The sequence below is a fragment of the Schistocerca serialis genome, chromosome 7, assembly GCF_023864345.2.
Source record: "Schistocerca serialis cubense isolate TAMUIC-IGC-003099 chromosome 7, iqSchSeri2.2, whole genome shotgun sequence".
Classification (NCBI taxonomy): Eukaryota; Metazoa; Arthropoda; class Insecta; order Orthoptera; family Acrididae; genus Schistocerca; species Schistocerca serialis.
In genome coordinates this window covers 275,725,566-275,747,264 of record NC_064644.1, presented here as the reverse complement: position 1 = coordinate 275,747,264, position 21,699 = coordinate 275,725,566, and the positions used below count along the sequence as shown (strand labels likewise).

Here is a 21,699-nt window from a genome sequence, read left to right as displayed (position 1 = left end):
TCTCACCAGAAATGAGCTGTGATTTGCTGATTGAAAGTCCATGGCGGTATCACAGGCACTACAATCAGAGTCTAACATAACTGACTGGGGTATGTTGTTTATAACACACGACTTCAAGAATTTTCCCCCTAATTTTCCTTCGTTGACTGGAGTACAACGCACAATCAAATTATCACCTTCAACCTAACTGAGGCTATGCTACTCTTAAATCTGTGACCACGAAAAAGTCGATCAATTTCAGCTGAATCCCAATTGTAATCAGTGTAGCGATTCGTCGCAGTTGCCAAGGTGATATCTCTAACATTGAGCTCACTGACTGTAGCAAAGATGTGGAATATCTTTGAAAATTTTGCAGACTGACTTATCCGGCATGTAGTGCTTTGGGAATTTTGTTTATGTTGTTTGTTAACTAAATTTTAGAAGTTTGTCATCAAGAATAAATACGATCAGTTTGTAGCTTTGTATTTATTAGAGTTCCCTTTCAACGCCAACCATGTCAAAAAAGAAGATGGGGTCAAATATTGCCGACCTAGTTGGTGAAGAAGTACGAATAGCTGTTAATTTGAGATTGAAGAAATTCTTGAAATCCGAAGATTGCAAAGGTAACATTATCCTCAACTGTTTCACAAATGTCTTCCGTGTTGAAGACATGGACGTGGGATGATGAGAGCTTGTGCTTTATTTAAGTTTCATTGTTCTACATTGTTACACGCCCAGCAGCATACCACCCTCGAAAGAACGTTAATTATTGTCCTGCCGTTTTATAATCTTGCGGAGATAACGTTTTTTTCCACCAAAGACACTGGCTATTACAAGGAATAGCATTAATTGGATGCGGTTGAAATAGAAACACGTAATAAGACGTAAACCGTTGTGTTCTTTCCTCTAACTGCCAGTAATTTCAATTTCTCAAATGCAATTGCTCGAACCGTTAGCAGATGTAATGGCACATGTTTGTGTTTTACCATCATTTGCATGTGAACCAAGCCTCACGATAGTAAAAGAATAAAAGTTCACCTTTAGTAATTATAATTACGATTACGCCTTGGACAAGATAGATAAAGCAGTAGTGACTTGGCTACAAGAACTGCCTAAAATATTTTATCACGAAGTAGTGAATAGTGGAGGTCGTGATACGATTGGTAACCCGCAGCTTTCCAATCAATTTTCAAAGAACTGGGAATGTTACTTGTACCATGAACATACAGCTGAGAGAAGATTCCATTTGTGCATAAGAACTCCTTTTGAAATTCACCTAACAAGCCAGAGACAGTAAATGTTACAACAGTGTGAAGTGTACAAGCAGCATGCAGTAGAAGGAATTGTGCAGCTCTGTCAATTAATGAATCGCTCAGGGAGGATGTCTCCAGAAAACTACTTCAACAATTTTTTATTGGATGGTTTAGTATATGGGGAACAAATAATGTCAAGTGTAACAAATTTTGTCTACAATAAAAATTACCATAATTTAAAATTAATTCTTATTTTGTTTTTATTTGATGCCTGGTACAGAAATTATGGAGACCAATTTATGTGAGATGGAACATTTATTTGGTTTACAACGCTATAATCTTAAATTTAATACTAGTTAGATTAATACTTATATTCATGTGTCTACTTGTAGCCTATTCTATGGGTTATAGAACATTAATACGTAAAAACAGTTGAATCAATTAGAAACTGTAATTACTTTTGCAGAATCTGTACTGACATGCATCATGATGCATGGATAAATACAAAAAAGTCATGGTCAATTTTATAATAAACGTACCATCCCTAGAAGGCCTGCTATATTGGTTGCTACAGACCAGCTTAGCTTTGATTCTTAATAGCAAAAAATAAAATATTATGTCATTGTTGGCTGTGTTTAGACAGTAGTAATAGAATTGAGAGACAAGCAGGTTTGGTTCAGCTGAACCTACTGATAACAAATGTCAGCTTTGTCCTGGTACTTGATGTGTTGTGTGATAACATACTTGTACAAACAGAAAAGGAACATAACACTGACAGTATTTCTTTTCCAATACCAGCTGTCAGTTTTGACAGTGATGTCATCAAGGTGGCAGACACCATTTCGCCTTATGCGGTATAGTGACAGTAACATTGTCATTTGAGACACAAGCATAAGAAAACAGTCCCATTGTACAAACTGTAATAGAAGTAATACAAAGGAAATTGTGAACCTAACGGGACAATTTTTTTTTAAAAGGAACATGCAAAATAAATGTCATTACTAATATGAAAGACATATCCAAACAATTATTTCCGCAACGATCCAGTAAGCCATCATTACACAAAATTATAAAAAAGAAAAAATAGTCCACAAAATTACTGTTGGTAACTGCAATTAATGTAAATGGAGTAACCGAACTATATGGTACCAACAGACAAATAAATCTGCAAAAAAGTATTAGGCCTATCAGAAGTTTCACTTGACTGATGTAGCTCAAACGAAGCCCACTCCAAAAGCTAGTGTCAAAAAATTAACTTGACCCATATAGTGAAAATGAAGTCCACGGAACCACACCTCTTCCGAAAATGGTATCAAATACTTCACTTGACCTATATAGCTCAGACAGAGTGCATGATACCACGAAACCACCACTCTCTCTAGAAGCTCTGATCAAAACTTCACTTCTCCTATATGGCTCAAACAATGTTCTCGATTCCACATAACTGCAACTTCATGTAAAAACTGATAATGGTATAGAAACTTCACTGGATGTATCTAACTAGAACAGAGTTCGGGATACCAAGTAACCACAACTAGTTCCAGTAACTGGTATTGAAAACTGTATTTCACCTATGTTGCTAGAACAAATCCCACAATGCACTAAAAGGGGCATTCAAGAAGTAATGCAACACATTTTTTTTCCTTTGTGCAAATTTAGTTGAAAAATTGCGGAATTTGTTGCAGGACATTATGGAATATTCCCACTTCAGTCCCTATAGTTCCATGGAGCTCCAGTTGGTGGCAGCACTATATGTTGCCTTCAAAATGGGATCTGTAATGGAGGCGTGTTCCAAGGGGAGAGCTGTCATTGAGTTTCTTTTGGCAGAAAACCAGAGGATTGCAGATATGAAAAAAAGTGCAGTGACTCATTGAACAAGGTGTCGGCCAGCTGCAATGTTGGAGCATGCAGACACTCTCATTCAAGGTGACTGGTGGCTCACAATCGAGCGCATCACCGCACAACTGGACTTCTTTGTTGGTCGTGCTAGGAGACTCACCTGCCAGGTACTCAAAGGTGTGTGCCCACTGGGTTCCTTGCTGCCTAACATAAAACCGTAAAAGAGAAATGACCAGTTGTGCAGAATTGCTTGCACATTATGAGACTGATCATGACAATTTTTTGTCATACTTTGGCACAGGCAATTAAACATGGATTCATCATTTCGAACCAGAAACAAAACGGCAATCCATGGAGTGGCACAACACAACCTCTCCTCCTAAGCAAAAATTCAAAGCTGCATCCTCAGCTGGTAGTCATGATGACGGTCTTCTGGGATTCCGAGGTGGTTATTCTGCTTGATGTCCTTCCTCATGATGCAACAGTCAACTCTGAAGTGTATTGTGCTACCTTCAGAAAATTGAAGAAACAACTTCAGCATGTTCGTCGCCACAAAAATGCAAACAATCTTCTTCTCCTTGACACACAAGGCCTCATGTACCTGAGAGGAGTTCACAAAACTTCGTTGGACTGTGCTTCCTCATCCATCCTACAACCCAGTTCTCATACCTTCTGACATCAATCTATTTGGCCCAATGAAGAATGCACTTCGGAGGAAGCAATACATGGATGGTGGAGAGATTATTGATGTAGCAAGACATTGGCTCTGACCTTTACCAGTAACCAAGCGAGGTGGCTCAGTGGTTAGACACTGGACTCGCATTCGGGAGGACGACGGTTCAATCCCGCGTCCGGCCATCCTGATTTAGGTTTTCCGTGATTTCCCTAAATCGCTCCAGGCAAATGCCGGGATGGTTCCTTTCAAAAGGGCACGGCCGACTTCCTTCCCCGTCCTTCCCTAATCCGATGAGACCGATGACCTCGCTGTCTGGTCTCCTTCCCCAAACCAACCAACCAACCAACCTTTACCAGTAAAGTGGTACCTTGCAGGCATACAGGCCCTCGTAGTAAGATGGCATGATGCTGTCACATTGAATAGAGATTATGTTGGAAAATATGGTTTTTTAGCCAAAAGAATGGGGAATAGCTTGATGTACTGGAATACTGAAAAAAAAACTGCCTAAAAGAAAAGAAAAGTGTTGCTTTACTTATTGAACACCCCACATATTATCAGAAACATCAATTAACATATCTAGAACAAAGTTTACTATATCAAAATTTGCAGAGCTAACAATTATTGGAAACCCAACTTCGTCAAAATAGTTAGAAGAAACTCCATAGTACTCACTGATAATAATTACGGATTGTTAACTCCAAATGCATAAAAATACCGTTAAAAGCAATTGTTGTTTACAAGCAGAAAAGTACCATTCATGTAAATTAAACATACATACCATACTTGTTACAGTAAATAATAGAAAATATACTTCTTACAGTAAATAATAGAAAATAAATTGTAAAAATGTGCAAACAGTACTCATGTCACTGTATCCTCACCCATTGTGACATGCAACAAGCTACTGCTGAATTTCCTCTTCATATCCACCTAATAACAAACGCAAAATAAAAATTAAATCTCTGCCCATTAACAGCATGCAGAACTAACAATTCCAAAGCTGAAAACAAATCTGTAACCAATAACTCACTAACAAAGCTACAAAGAAACAGCTCCAATACAAAGCAGGCAAGTAATATACAGCAAACAGCACTGCCCCAGTCCAGTTACTCACTAACCAAAAGCAACTTTGAAACATTGACATTTAACTCTAAAGAGAGTGCCACAACGGAATACAAAATGCACTCTTCAAATAGGATCCATTTCGAATATGCTGCGCGACCATAATGTTGCACTACACTACGCAGGTATGTCAGGAGTCCTAGCTGATGACTTGTATCACACCTTTCGGTTGACCCTAATTTTTGGAATATAGGTTATGGTGACAGACTGATCTGTAGCATAACTCGAGGTGTAGGTTATGTTGTAAGCTAACAGTTTGGTTGTGAGTTGGTGAAGAGGTATAAAAGACTTCACTTAATCTGTGGTAGGTGTAGATTTCCTTCACATAGGATTTCTGTACATTTCAACACATGATCTTAATCAGTTGCTGCTATAACTAATTTTTTTAATATCTATGAATTTGGATTGGACTGTTGAGTTTTCTGTTAGATTCAAACTAACTGTGGAATATATATGGTATCTTAGACTGGATGAGACTACAGGAGATGAATTCGCACATAGTAGACTGGACATTTCAGTTATTCAGGATTTATTTATTTTCCTCTCAATTTAATGTGTTACTTGAAGACCTTTGGAATAATACAAGAATGTAACAGACATCACATTGCATTTGCTCTTCATCAAATGGGATGCAGTTTGTTTTTAGTATAAGATGAAATAATGTGTGGTTCAGTGAAACATGACGGAGCATGCTACAAGCAATAACAGCAATTAATACGGACAAACAAATTACTTGCGTTAAGACCTCATACACATGACATGACATTATCAGGCATAAGAGACCATTTATTGTGAGATTAATCAATATTTATAACCTTCAAGATGTCGTTCATTGTGTAATAAAAGCTTTGTTCTAATAATAATTGTTTTACTTTTATATGTAAAAGCTCTTGGCATTTTTGTTCCCTTAACTTCAACTGAAGAGTTATTGTGCTTCCACACCTAACATTGAGCACACTTTTCTGGTTACAAGTGGTTATGCACTCAGTCTCTTATACGTTAGCCTGCTGCATGCTTTCACAACTTTGAATGTTTCTTTATAATATCATTGAGCTGTCTTTGTTTAAGATGCAGCTCTCTGCAAATGATATTTTATGTAAATGCCTACAGATGGTAGAGTCTTAATGCCAAGTCTTATGAAATGATGTTAGAACACAACATAGAGTTGACAGCTTATTTGTAATATAATTTACAGGAGAATTCTGTGTGATTTTCTTCAAACCATACACCTAGAAACTTAACAGTACTTACATTTGTTTATGTCACCAGTATATAGCAGAAACAGTATAGCAACCAGGATTGGGCCTTGTGATACACCAAATTTGACTGACAGTATCTCAGAGGAGTGTGCAGTACACTGATGGATGTTTGTGTCCCAATTTTCTTCTCCCCAGAGTTTAATTTCAACTTTTTGAAGGTTCTCTGTTTGACAGAAATGATTGCAACCATGTATTTGAGTTCAGATAACTTTTGGAAGACTCTATTTAAGGTTGTGTTGAGAATTCATATATTGCTGTAGTTGTTTTTTATGCTTTTCTAAATCCCCAGGTTTTTACAGTTATGACTGATGTGACAGCAAACCAGACTTAATCAGAATGAAATATGAAAAGCAATGCAGAACCATTACATCATGTAGTTAATGGACCCTTTTCTGAATCAATTACTTACTGTCCTGTGTATTCTCTGTTTTGAAATGTCGTCACATTTAAAAATAAGTATGATCAAAAAACCTGTTTATGCCTCGTTTGTGACTAATTTATGACAGTACAGATGACATTTGCAGGTGTTTTGTAACATCTCCCATAAATTCTTCTCTTTTCATGAAATATATTTCCTCACAATTGTGTGCAGGTGATGCCCTGTACCGTGTAAATATTCTTAGCTCAACAAATTCTGCAAGATCAGCTGCTGGTTGAATACAAGAAACTGTTGGATTCCAAATGCGTGTATCTTCATCAAGGAATTATAAAGTGTAAAGCCAGTATTGTTACCATAAGTAATACTATTTCACAAGTAAGAAATACAACACGAGTTTTATCATAGTCATAATGAATAAAAGATTTCATTCATCGTGTTGATAGGCCTGTAAAGCCTACAGCAGAAAAGACAAGAGAAATAACCCACTACAAAGTCAAAAGAAGTCATTATGCTATACAGATTGTAAAAGAACACATTAGAATAATGTTCATTCCATGTCAAAGGAAACAACATTAAAAAGTGTCCCCATTCGACCAAATCCAAATCTATTGAAATTTGGTGTGAAGATTCAATATGGTCTTTGGTGATTATGTACCAAATTTCAGTCCAGTATGTTGAGTGGTTGAATTTTTGAGGGCTTTTTCTTTTAAAGTTCTAGCAGACATTTGGTCATTTGCTTTTAATGAACACAGACAAGTTTCTTATGCTGAAGCACACCATGGCAAAAATTAGGGACTTAGCCACACCTAAATATGGATACAAGCCTCTGAAGTGGCTAGAAAATTCGTCGTGCTGTTCTGAGAGCCAAGGTTTGACTGACCACTGCTTGTTTTCATGTGAACCAGTCACACAAAAACTTCAGATGGTTAGTCCTACCTATGGTGTCTATAGATCAAGTGTAATTAACATTGGATGCCTCGGTGAAAAGATATGTATCTGCAATGTTGGCCAAAATATTGTGCGTTCAAATTGTAGGCTGTTTTTTGGGTTAATGTCTCAACTGTCTTGTTCAATCCTTTTTTCCTTACCGCATCTGGAAAGATCGTGCTTTAAGCTTTCAAAGCTATATTGTTTAATTTCTGGATCTTGCATATCGATGAGGAAGAATACCTATCAAAAATAAGGAAAATGGTTTATCGATAAATACAAAAAAATTAATACAATTTTAAGCTGTAAATCAAAAACTATGTAATTGTAGTGTTTATAAGATTTGCCTGTGGTTTAGGAAATGTAACTATGCTGATAAGAAGTGTTTTTACATTATTTTACCATATAGAATATAAATATAATAAAACCTCAGAAAATATTCTTAAGATTATGAAATATTATAACATGTAGAAGATCATGATGGAATGTTATGTTGCTTTAGAACGTTGTAACCCTACAATGCATGGTGATGCAAATATGCATTGTCACTCAGTTTCCATCGGTATTATAAAACAGCAATACTCTTTAAGGCTCTGTCCTCGCAACAGTGTTACATTGCTGAATCACCACTTTCAGTTGTTGCTTTCATTATTGGCAATTTTCACTGTCTGCGTCTTCTGTGCTGAGTAATCTTTGGCATTTGGCAGGTTTGCCACAAGTTCTGGAAATCAGAGAATTTCAAACGTGTCAGGGAAATCAGGGATATATCAGGAAAATTTGAAAAAAAAAAAAAAAAAAAAAAAAAAGGAAATCAGAGAATTTCAAACGTGTCAGGGAAATCAGGGATATATCAGGAAAATTTGAAAAAAAAAAAGGCACTGGAAAAATTTCATTTTTGTCTCAGTAGATGAAATGGTTTGTTTCCTGAGATGTCGTGCATCATTGCTGGCTGGAGGCAGCTGAGTATGTGCTGTGCTTCGCTACTCCTTCATTCTTACTGCTTCTACCCTTCCTACCATTCCCCTCAGTTTGCAGTTAGTGCTGCCACCACTTCTTGCCCCTAGCCTGCCAATGAGAGGCAGGGGGCATGAGGAGTGGTTTGTTTGGACCTGATTCTTGAGACTGTTGACGCAGCGGCTGGAGATGGCGGTCGTGTGCGTGAGTTGTGTCTGAGTGATTATGTGAAAGTATTTGTGCTCTCATTTTCTGACAAAGGCTAGGACTGAAAATTTAATTGTGAGACTGTGATTCTCTTTCCTACATCCCTGTTTGCAGCTCAATGATCATCTTCACAATTAGTTGTTACCTATCCTCATTAGCATTGATTCTCAGAGTATTCGCACACATTATCTGTTGCATGGATTGGTCACCGCGGTCTCATTTAATCAACACGGTGTCTGTGACGTGTGAATAGCTGGCCACACAAGTGGACTTCAACAACGGGCCAAACTGCAGGCCATTTCTACAAATATATCTAATGGATCGGACCTGCTGATCTGAAGCCCATCGTTTCCCACTAAAGTGCAGGCCCTACCTGTTGTATCTGATCTCACCACTCTGCTCGCAGGCTGGGTCTGTTTGTGTGTGGTGTAATGCGGTGGATTTTTGTGGTTTATCCATGGACCCAGGATTGCAGTGCTCCTCGCCAGGCCAGAGGCCATGGGTGATGGATTTCAGGAATTGCGGCTGTCTTACCGCAAGTACATTCTACAGTATGGCATTGTATAGACGTTTTATTTATTCTAGTACATTTTAGCACTTTGAAAGTAGTTCATATATTAGAAAGTTTGGACGATTTCTAAGATGAAGAATATTGTGGCAGTCGTTGGCAGTTGTATGCTGTATACTCAAATATTTCTTGAAAGAAAAATCACACTATACTGTAGAATGAAATGATCCTGTGGCGTTGATGGCTGGGAGTCCCCATCTGGGGAAGTTCGGCCGCCAGGTTGCGAGTCTTCATTCAGGTGACGCCACATTGGGTGACTTGCGTGTCGGCGATCACGAAATGATGATGAGGACACGAGTGGAGAAAATCTGCAACCCAGCCGGGAATTGAACCTGGGCCCACTGTATGGCAGGCAAAAATGTTACCACTCAGCTAAGAAGGCAGACCAAATACCTGTAATACCTTTAAATTCCTCTAAAATAGTGGACATTACACAGTGGGTAGTAACTGACAGTGACAAACATAATAGAATCAACATTTTACTGGTGGTCACCTGTAGTGTTGGTTACACGACTCTTCCCTGCCTTCTAGACTTCTCTCAAGAGACCTGTTTTTTTCTGAAGTTATTTCTTAAATCTGTGAAGATATTTTAAATCTGTCTTGCGACTCCAAGCAAATGCATATTTGTGTCACCAGTGGTCTTAATGAAAAAGATATACCATTTAGCTTGCTTTCTCCATCTAAAAACAATTCATTACAAGAGATATTGATGTTAGTACATAAGAAGAGAAGTCCCTTTGTTTATTTTTTCCAACTTCAGTCTTTATTACCCATCAGATCTCAGAATTTGTCAGGGAAAAATGCTAAAACTTGTCTGGAAATCAAGGAAATATGAGGAAATTTCAGTTGGGGAAACTTGTGGTACCCTATTTGGTGTGGACATTGTACAATCTTAAGTGTTGAGTAATGAGTGTTTGAATAATCAATCATCATTGTTATAGCTAAAGGTAATCATTTAAACAGTATGTTTTGATAGGCTAACCATCCTATCATGGCAAAAGTCAACTACAATCGGTTAAGGAAATGTTGCCAGTGGACAAGGAGCTTCTATGACATAGGTCTGGGCTTGATTTTACTGAAGATGCCAAAATTTGTTCATACCTCTAATGCCTTGTTGTTGACAGAATTTCAGTTCCTCCTGAAGACTTGCTGCAACCCATTTGGTAAAGAAAAACATGTAACCAAGAAGGCATTAATGCCAGTAAACATTGCAATAGGTTGAAATTACTAACTAATGAAGTTTTTAAACCTGGTCAGAAAATTTGTACCAAATGTAGACATGAAGTGGTCCAAAAAGAATCACCCCACCAGGATAAGCAAGAATCACATCCATTGAAGACACAGGTGTTGTTGATGCTTGCTTTCCTGCTAATACTTCATTATCATCACTTGGAGAGTCACCGTTAAAGCTTCAATGGATCAGCAAAAGGGACTCAATGGGATACCTGAAGTGCGGAGTTCTGAAAGTCCAAGGCAGCATTACTAATGTAATTGCCACAGCTGCTGGTGTGAGCCAAGTAGATATTGCTCAGATACAAATAGAAGTGTGCCAAAAATATAAAGATTTGGACATCTTAATTGAAAACTTGAGATTAAGCTTCGGAATTAGAGCAATTGCAGTAAATTTTGACCCTGGCTCTAAATTGCTGGACTATTGAAAAAAATTGCTAAAGAATTTGCTGTTTCAACTAAAATGGTGAAGAAGGCTAGGAAACTAAAGATGGAAGGTGGGTTTTTGGCAACACCTGCCAACCGAAAAGGGAAAAGGCTCAATGATGAAGTAAAAGAAAAAGATCCTCACTCTTTTTTAAGATGATGATTGATTTTTCTCATTTATTCCAGGCAAAAAGGATTGTGTTACAGTAAGAGTAAATTGGGAAAAGATTCACAAGCAGAAAGGCCAGCTGCTTTGTAACCTGTAAGAAATATTCATCGCTTATTGTAAGCAATGTGGAAATCAACTGAGCTTCTCAAAATTTTGTGAGCTAAGACCGAAATGGTGTACTACAGTTGGCGCTTCTGGATCACATTCACTGTGTGTATGAGCAATTCATGAAAATGTCAGCTTCCTTCCAAGATGACTACGAGGATTTAATGGGGGAAAAAAAAACTGTATGCAGTTTGGAATCAAAAGATTGTATGCTGCAACATTGTGAGGAATGTCCAGGAAAAATGCAACTAGAGGCTTTTCTTGAAGATGCTTTTAAAGACTATGACACTGACAAAACAATGGAATGCAAGCAGTGGATCCGTACTGACACACACACACACACCCACACATTAGAGACACATCAGAGAACTGTTGAAGATTTTATGGAGACACTCATTTTGAAAATTACCGCTTTAAGAAACCATCACTTTGTGTCAAAATACCAAAGTTTGTACTTAAGCAGCTAAAAAGAAATATTGCAGAAAATGAATTAATTATATTGATGGATTTTGCTGAGAATTATTCATTTTTGTTCAAGATACTGTGTAAGGATTTGATTGGTAGAATAGTCAGGCCACATTACATCCAATTGTTGTCTGTTTTGGTGGCAAAGAATTTCAGAGTATTAGCATTTGTCTGATCAGTGACTGTCTCCGCCATGATACCATTGTCGTCCATGCGTTTCAAATAAAGTTAATAGCATATTTAAAGACAAAGATTCAAAACATTAAGAACATTTATTACTTTAGTGATGGTTCAGCTGCTCAATAAAATAATTTCAAAAATTTAATCAATTTATGTTTGCACAAAAAGAATTTTGGCAGCACTGCCAAATATAATTTTTTTGGAACAAGCCATGGTGAATCGCCTTGTGATGGCATTGGGGGAACAGCAAAAAAGACAGCCCATGCTAGTCTGCACAGACCCTTAGATAACCAAATATTGACTCCATATGATTTGTTCAAATTCTGTGGTGATAGTATTACAGACATAACGTTATTTTTTTTCTACCAAAAGAAGAAATTGAAAAAATTTAGCCTGATCAAGAAACAAGGTTTGCCATGGGACATACAACATCTGGAACAAGAGAAAATCACCATTTTAAGCCAATTAATTGTCATCAGCTCAGAGTAAGCAGAGTTTTCAACGATATCACCACAGTCACAGTTAATGCCTTCGAAGCAGATGAAGAAATTCCAGTAATATCAATTGCAAGTTTACAACCAGGACAGTATGTTGGATGTATGTATGACAATTTTTGGTGTGTTTGAAACGTGTGTGAAGATTCACATGAACAACAAGATGTAATTATAAGCTTTATCCACCCACACAGCTCTGCTCATACCTTCCACTGGCCAACTGCTAAAGACTGCTAAATTTCTGAGTAAAATAATTTCGTGACTTTAGTAGCATCGTCACCAGGAAGACAATACAGTTATCTACAATCTGTCGTTAACAAAAAATGGAACTGCCTACTAATTTTGTTTTGCAAATGTGCTGTTTTTTGCGCTATACTTGTTTTTTTAACGTGTTAAATTAAAGTTTGAAACTGATTTTTATGCTTGAATAAGAAAAAAATAATTATGGCTCTTAATAAGTAAAATATTTCGTTTTTCAGTCTTCTTGAACTGCTAAAATAATAACTTTTGAAATGTATTCTTACAGATCAAAATGCAAGATTCATTAATTAAACACTGTAGCTTTGAAAGCTTAAAGCATGCTTTCTCCAGCTGTGGTAAGAAAAAAGGATTGAAAAAGACACAGTTGAGATGTTGCCCCTCAAAAATTCCCTAAAATTTACATCTCGAAAATTTTGGCCAACGTAGCAGACGCATATCTTTTCATCCAGGCCTCCAATGTTAGTTAAATTTGATCCATATATAGACATCATAGGTAGGAATAGCCCTCTGAAGTTTTGGTGTGATTGGTTCATATGAAAAGTGGCAATGGTCGGTGAAACCTTGGCTCTCAGAATAGCACAATGAATTTTTTAGTCACTTTAGAGCTTGTGTCTATATTTAAGTGTGGCTAAATCCTCATTTTTGCCATGGTGTGACTCAGCATAAAAAGTTGTGTATGTATTTTAAAGCAAATGACCAAATGTCTGCTAGAACTTTTAAAAAAGCCTAACAAACTTGACACTTTTGCACCTTCGTATGTGATGCAAAGATGAGTAGCCTCTCTTTAAAAGCCCCTAAAAATTCAACCACTGAAGATACTGAACTGAAATTTGATGTATAACCATCAAAGTCCATATAGAACCTTCACACCAAATTTTTTTAGATTTGGAGATGGTTGAATGGGGACCCCTGGTCCCTTAATGGGGAATGACCCATAAGCATAATAAAAAATTAATTCAACCAGTCACAGCAGAGAAGATATGTACGATACGTACTGCAGATGGTAGTCCATCGCTGCGTCTGTAGCTTCATCTTCCACCACTGTCTGCTCCACTTATTTGAGAATTGTTAGTACTCAATCCTTCCACTGCATCCTTGGATGTCCCCTTGGTCATTTTCCAGCGGGTTGAGAATGGAGGACTCTGTATGGGAGGGATCCATCAGTTCAAAGGATGTGGCCAAACCACTGTAGCCTCTTCTGTCCTAATATTCAGCCTATGTGTGGCTTTCCAAACCACTGGTACAGATCATCTTTTGTTCTTCATTTCCAATTACTGACTACGGTATTGTAGATGGGCCCATAGATATTTTGAAGTATCTTTCTCTTGAAGGCACAGATTGCTTCTTCAGTTGTTGCTGAAGTAGCCCAGGTTTCACAAACATGTAAAAGTACTAGCTGTACTAATGTCGTGTACAGCTGAATCTGATTCTTCTGTGATATCAGTCAAGATTTGAATAAATTATTCAGACCAAAGAACAAATGAGTGACTTTTATCATTCATTGATTGAGTTCTTTTCTCACTTCACTTTTATTAGACAGTATGGATCCCAAGTACTCGAATTCTTGAACTCGTTCAGAGGTATGCCCATCAACAATAATGGAAGGATGGAGAGCTTGACAGCATGATACAATGAGATATTTTGTTTTATCATCACTCACCACCAGCCCAATTTTCTTTGCATTGTGGAGAAGTCGTGAAGTATCAACTGATATTTGTGCCAGGGAGTCACCAACAATCACAGAATCATCAGCAATGCCAAAATTGTGTCTGCTCCCAGTATCTCCATTTCTCTAATTCAACCAGTGTCACAGCTTACTTTGACCAATGCTAAGTTGAATTGGTGTTGGTGCCAATGAATATACACTCCTGGAAATGGAAAAAGAACACATTGACACCGGTGTGTCAGACCCACCATACTTGCTCCGGACACTGCGAGAGGGCTGTACAAGCAATGATCACACGCACGGCACAGCGGACACACCAGGAACCGCGGTGTTGGCCGTCGAATGGCGCTAGCTGCGCAGCATTTGTGCACCGCCGCCGTCAGTGTCAGCCAGTTTGCCGTGGCATACGGAGCTCCATCGCAGTCTTTAACACTGGTAGCATGCCGCGACAGCGTGGACGTGAACCGTATGTGCAGTTGACGGACTTTGAGCGAGGGCGTATAGTGGGCATGCGGGAGGCCAGGTGGACGTACCGCCGAATTGCTCAAGACGTGGGGCGTGAGGTCTCCACAGTACATTGATGTTGTTGCCAGTGGTCGGCGGAAGGTGCACGTGCCCGTCGACCTGGGACCGGACCGCAGCGACGCACGGATGCACGCCAAGACCGTAGGATCCTACGCAGTGCCGTAGGGGACCGCACCGCCACTTCCCAGCAAATTAGGGACACTGTTGCTCCTGGGGTATCGGCGAGGACCATTCGCAACCGTCTCCATGAAGTTGGGCTACGGTCCCGCACACCGTTAGGCCGTCTTCCGCTCACGCCCCAACATCGTGCAGCCCGCCTCCAGTGGTGTCGCGACAGGCGTGAATGGAGGGATGAATGGAGACGTGTCGTCTTCAGCGATGAGAGTCGCTTCTGCCTTGGTGCCAATGATGGTCGTATGCGTGTTTGGCGCCGTGCAGGTGAGCGCCACAATCAGGACTGCATACAACCGAGGCACACAGGGCCAACACCCGGCATCATGGTGTGGGGAGCGATCTCCTACACTGGCCGTACACCACTGGTGATCGTCGAGGGGACACTGAATAGTGCACGGTACATCCAAACCGTCATCGAACCCATCGTTCTACCATTCCTAGACCGGCAAGGGAACTTGCTGTTCCGACAGGACAATGCACGTCCGCATGTATCCCGTGCCACCCAACGTGCTCTAGAAGGTGTAAGTCAACTACCCTGGCCAGCAAGATCTCCGGATCTGTCCCCCATTGAGCATGTTTGGGACTGGATGAAGCGTCGTCTCACGCGGTCTGCACGTCCAGCACGAACGCTGGTCCAACTGAGGCGCTAGGTGGAAATGGCATGGCAAGCCGTTCCACAGGACTACATCCAGCATCTCTACTATCGTCTCCATGGGAGAATAGCAGCCTGCATTGCTGCGAAAGATGGATATACACTGTACTAGTGCCGACATTGTGCATACTCTGTTGCCTGTGTCTATGTGCCTGTGGTTCTGTCAGTGTGATCATGTGATGTATCTGACCCCAGGAATGTGTCAATAAAGTTTCCCCTTCCTGGGACAATGAATTCACGGTGTTCTTATTTCAATTTCCAGGAGTGTACTTGTCTCAAGATACCAACATAGTTAATGTAGATGATCTTATTTCATTAATAATAAAATATAACTTATCATATATAACAATTGCTCATATTGAGAGTTGTGAAGATCACTAATGCTGTGTAGATTTTGTGCAACTCTTCAAAAGTTTCAGGCTGAAAGATTCTAACATCTTTATTAGCTCTGATTTAATCTCTTTTTATCAGAGTTCCTGTGGAAGAATCCCTTTAGCTCATCAGTCAGAAATTTTTCTTTGCCTTTACAGCAATGTATATTATCATGGGCTGTCATTTTTTGCTGCTTGTGGCTGATATGTACAAGGAACGCTCAAAGTAGGTAGCCCTGGAAACAGCCCACTGGAAAATGACGTGCTGGATCCATCACGTTGATGTCACTGTCATATGGCGATATGAAAGATACAAGTTTGAACAAATACTTACACGTCTTGGTTCAGTGCATCCTGGACTAATTTCACCATGTAAACCGAAGTGGATAGGAGGCACCCCTGTCTGGATGTCCAAGCAGAAAGCAAAAAAAAAGGTGGCACACTGGGTCAGACTATATACCTCAAAAGGCACATACTAACTTGTGTCTGCTCACTGGCAGTTTCCAGTGCCAGCACTAACAAATGTAATCCTCAGAAATGTGACTCATAGAACTTGTACTTCTCTGACTCAGGAAGTGTCACCAAGAAATTAGAACATCTGAAGACTGCTTTCAGTAACAATGGAACAATAGATCCAACAAGTAGCGGGGGGGCAATAGTGTGATTGACTGACTGGCTTGACTTTGTAACATTTAGCCAATGTGACCTTTCTTTTTAGGTACTGTGAAAAGCTAAAAGCTATTGTTTTTTCCAATAGCATGCAGATCTATTTTATGGCTTAATAACGATAGCATCCCCTTGGGAAGTTCTGGAAGTGAAATAGTCCCCCATTTGGATGTCCAGGCAGGGATTATTCAAGAGGATATTGTTGTTGGGGCCGTTTTACAGGCCTGAGCATGAGATGTTAGATCCCTTAACTGGGTAGCTATGTTAGGAAGTTTGAAAAGAGAAGTGAATAGGTTGAAGTTAGGTATAGTGGGAATTAGTGAAGTACAATGGCATGGAGAACAGACAGGACTTCTCAGACAGGACTTCTGGACAGGTAAGTACAGGGTTATAAATACAGAACCAAATAGAGGGGATGCAGCAATAAGTCTAATGATGATGAAGAAAATAAGAATGTGGGTAAGCTACTACAAACAACATGGTGAACTTATTATCATAGTCAAGGTAGACAAAATGCTAATACCCACCAATTAGTACAAGTTTATATGCCTGCTAGCTCTGTAGGTCATGAGATTGAAACAGTGTGCAATGAGATATAGCTAGTTAGTGGAGACAGAAATTGAACTGTGGTGAGAAACTAAAATTCATATGTATGAAAGCGAAGAGGAGGAAACAATAAGAGGAAGAGATCAGGAGCAGGAGATAAGTTCCGTCCCATTGATAATGAGTTCATTAGATCCGGAGCACAAGTTCGGATTAGGGAAGGATGGAGAAGGAAATCAGCCATACCTTTTCAAAGATATTATCCCGGCATTTGCCTTGAGCGAATTAGGGAAATCACGAGAAACCTAAATCAGGATGACCGGATGTGGGTTTGAACCATCGTCGTCCTGAATACAAGTCCATGATAAGAGAACGGATTGAGAGAAAGGTGTGAAAGGTAGAATTTTGCTCATACAATAATGTAATCATTGCAGACATTTGGTTTAAAAAACATGAAAGAGGATTGGATAAGTGAAAGAGAGCTGGAGACACAAGGTTTCAGGTCCATTATGTAATCATAAGACAGAGATTCTGAGACCAGTTTTAAAACCGCAAAAAATTTCCTGAGGCAGATGTGGACTTCGACCATAATTATGAACTGTACATTAACTGAAGAAACTGCAGAAATATAGGAAATAAAGGTGGTGGGGTGTGGATAAATTGAAAGAATCAGAGGTGGTTGAGAGTTTTATTGGGAGCATTAAGAAAATACAGGAAAATGTGAATCTGTAGGTATGAGAGATCAAATAGTGAAAGCAACAGGGGTTCAAATATGCAAAAAGACAAGGCCTGAAAGATATCTTTGGGTAACACATGAGATATTGAAGTTTATTGACAGAATGAGAAACTATGAAAATGTAGTAAATGAATTAGAAAGAAGGTAACACATGCATTTTAAAAATGAAATTGTTGGAAAAATTCAAAATAGCTTAGTGGGTATGGTTAAATGATAAATTCGAGGCAGTAGAAGCATGCATGGCTAGTGGAAAGATATGTGTTGCCTATGGGAAAATTACGGAGCCCTTCAAAGAAAAGTGAAGCAGCCGCATGAGTATCAAGAGCCAGTACTAAGCAAGAAAGGGAAAGTGGAAAAGGTATATAGAAAATCTATACAAGTAAAATGAACTTGAAGTCAATATTACAGGAAAGGAAGAGCAAGTAAGTAAAGGTGAGATGAGAGATATAATACTGTGAGAATAATTTGACAAAGTGATGAAAGCTGTAAGTTAAAACATTGCTCCTGTAATAGACGACGTTACCTCTGAATGATTGAGATGCATGGGAGAGCCAGCCATGACAAAACTATTCCACTGGGTGTGCAAGGTATGTGGCACAAATGAAAAATCCTCAGACTCGAAGAAGAATGTAATGACTCCAATTTAAAAAAAAGTCAAGTTCTGACAGTTGTGTATAATACTGAAACATCAGATTAATAAGTTACGGTTGTAAGCTACTGAAACCAATCATTTGCAGAGGACAGCAAAAAACTGGTAGAGGCGGACTTCAGGGATGATTAGTTTGGGTTCTGGAGAAACACAGCAACACACAAAACAAAACTGACCATACGACTTACATTAGAAGATTGATTAAAGAAAGGCAAACCCATATTTACAAGATTTGTTGATTTAGAGAAAGCATTTCATAATGTTAACTTTAATACACTCTTTGAAATACTGAAGGTAACAGGGATAAAATACAGGGAGTGGAAGGTTGTCTACAACTTAGACAGAAACCAGACTGCAGTTGTAGGCATTGAAGGGCATAGCCTATCCCTGATGTTATTGTCTGTTAGAGAGAGATTAGAGTAGATTCAGTTTTTGATCCATAGATCCAAAAATGAGATGAGTCTCGTAGGTGTGGAACGTGTCGAAAAGTATAACATAAAGAACATAAAACATTTGAATATAATATTCACTACCATGATCATTTGTCAGGAGATTGCCAATATAGGTGAACACATTACAGTAAACTGGAGCTGCTAATATTTACAGGATTAATACACTGTCAGAATGAAACATAGTTAAGCACATTTAATAAATTTATCTTACACAAAACACCTAATATTGACTGTTGTGACCAAGTGCTGTCAAAACTGAAATCTAACATATATTTACTTCAGCTGGTCTAATAGTCCCTGTTAAGATATTCATCTGCAGAATAGTACATTGAGCAAACTGCGAAGGAAACCAAGGGGAACTTGGAAAAGAGGCTCACAGTTCAGAGAGAAGAAGTGAACACTTTGATGCTTGTTGATATTGCAGTACTGCCAGGGATGGAAAAGGACTAGGAAAAGGGGTTAAAAGTAATTGATGACGTCTTGAATAGAGGTTGTAAGATGAACGCCAACAGATAACTTGATGATGTGAGATGCAGATTGGCAGTAACAAGTAAATCATTTCTTAAAAAGAAATTAGTTAACATTGACTAAATTTAAATGTTAAGAAGTCTTTTCTGAAGATAATTGTCAGGAGTATAGCCTTGTACGGAAGTAATATATAGACAATAAACAGTTCAGGCTTTAAATTAGGTGTAACAGAAGAATGCTAATGATTGAATGGGTAGATTGAATAACATGAGGAGGTAATGAACCGAATTGGGAAAAGAAGAAATTTATTGCACAACTTGACTAAAAGGTATGATCAATTGAAAGGACACATCATGAAGCATCAACGAATCATCATTTTGGCAACTATGGGTGATAAAAGTTGCAGAGAGACCAACAATAGAATACAGTAGGAAGCTTGAAAAGGATGTTATTTTGCAGTAGCTATGCAGAGATGAGACTTTTAGAGATTGACTTACATGTAGAGTAACATCTCAAACCAGTCTTTGGACTGGATACTACAACAACAACAACATGCCCACCTCCAACTGTATGACCTTCAGCAGCGAAAGGTGCCATAGAAGGCTGTAGTCATCGCATATGCAGACCATCATATGGAAAATAGTGGAACATGCTGCTGAGGACAACTTGCTCAATTTCAAAAGCTGCTTAATAATCTGTGCGTCACCTTCTCGTAACTGCATAGATAGGTGTCGTCCTTGCAACACATCCTTCCCTCCCGTAACCCTCCTGGTCTCAATCTCTGCTAGCCTCCTGCCACATACTGTTTTTTACTGTACCACAGGGCCCTAACTTTACTCATCCTGTACCACATGCTCTTCCCTGCAACTGTGCTCTGTTGTCTCCACCTAATCCATTCCTCCATGTCATCATCAGTGTGCACAGCTCTAAATCACCAGTGCTGGTGGCTGTGTCACTTTCTTATCCCATGCATATGCTATCTGTCCCTTCCACATTCATATCCTGTGCAACTGCTGCTTCCCTCCTAACCGACAGCCACCCTTTACCAACCCTCTCTCTGCCTTTCCCACTTCCCTCCTCCTTTCTCTACTTGCCCACTCCACATGATGCAACCCATGACTCCAATCAAGTTGCAGAACTGTGTTCCTGACACAGTGTGGCTCTGCTTGTGTGTGTGTGTGTGTGTGTGTGTGTGTGAGAGAGAGAGAGAGAGAGAGAGAGAGAGAGAGAGAGAGAGAGACTATGAGCTAGGGGGAAGAATTAAGAGGGTGAAATGAGTTCTAGAGTTACGCCATATGTTTGAACTGGTTGTAGCAGACATCTTCTTCCCAAATTACAAGAGAGTATATTTGAAGAAGACCGAGAAGCCTAGGGAGATATCAGTTGGACTATATCATGGTAAAAGAAAGAAAGAACTTGAAATCAAATTACTATAAAGCTTGCACAGATGTAGACTTCGACTGTGACCTTAACCTAGTAGTGATGAACACTAGATTGAAATTCAAGAGGTTACTAAGAAAAATCAATATACTATGAAATTAAATATTGAAAATGTAGTACAGAATGAGATGAAGTGGAAATTCACTGTGGCTGTGACCTGTTGCCTAAGTAAAATTGAGAGTAGTTCAGCAAAAGAGTCTTGAAGAAGAAAATAATTAAGGCAGGCTAGGACACTGTAAATATAGCAAAAGTAGAAACAAATGACTCATGGATGATTCAGAAAGTATTTAGTTTGTGGACGGAAGAAGAAAATAAATGTCTTAAAGAAATTGGTAGGAAGTCAGTGCTATTGGCCGCTTAAAAAATTATTAATAGGACATACACGTGGTAATTCAGTATAGATGAGAGGGTACTGAAATAGATGTGATTGGAGTAAAAATTGATGCTACATACAGGAAAATTAAGCAAAATTATGTAGAAGAGAAAGAGAGGTGCAATGCAAAAGGAAGGGCAGACAGTAGCAGGAGTACCTCGCATGCCTTTAAGACAAGAAGTGCCCTGGATTATGCTTTGGAAGAAACAGGTGATGTAGTAATGCAGTCAGGGTTTTTCAGAGCACAGAATGACCTGAATTTAAAATAGTTGGTAGGAGTTAATTGTATAATCCCAGAGTTACTAAAATCTCTGGGGATTGTAGGAACTAGAAGAGTTCCTGTTTAAAATCTTAAAATCAAAGTAACAGGTGACTTACAATCAGATTTCCATAGATCATCACATTACCAAGGATGGCACATGTGGGTAAAATGTGAAAACCATCAGGTGCTTAGTCAGGTGAATCACACTTGTAAACTGCTGACCATAATA

General features: G+C 39.0%; 1 protein-coding gene across 2 annotated transcripts in view; it reads left to right on the top strand.

The window, feature by feature from the left end:
• Positions 1-362: 362 nt before the first annotated feature.
• Positions 363-21,699, top strand: part of LOC126412117 (3'-5' RNA helicase YTHDC2-like) — a 345,826-nt gene continuing 324,489 nt past the window's right edge. For both annotated transcript variants that reach the window (XM_050081554.1, XM_050081552.1), the window contains exon 1: positions 363-602. In XM_050081554.1, the coding sequence (XP_049937511.1) occupies positions 494-602 (109 nt within the window). In that variant the 5' untranslated portion in view covers positions 363-493. The remainder of the gene's footprint in view (positions 603-21,699) is intronic.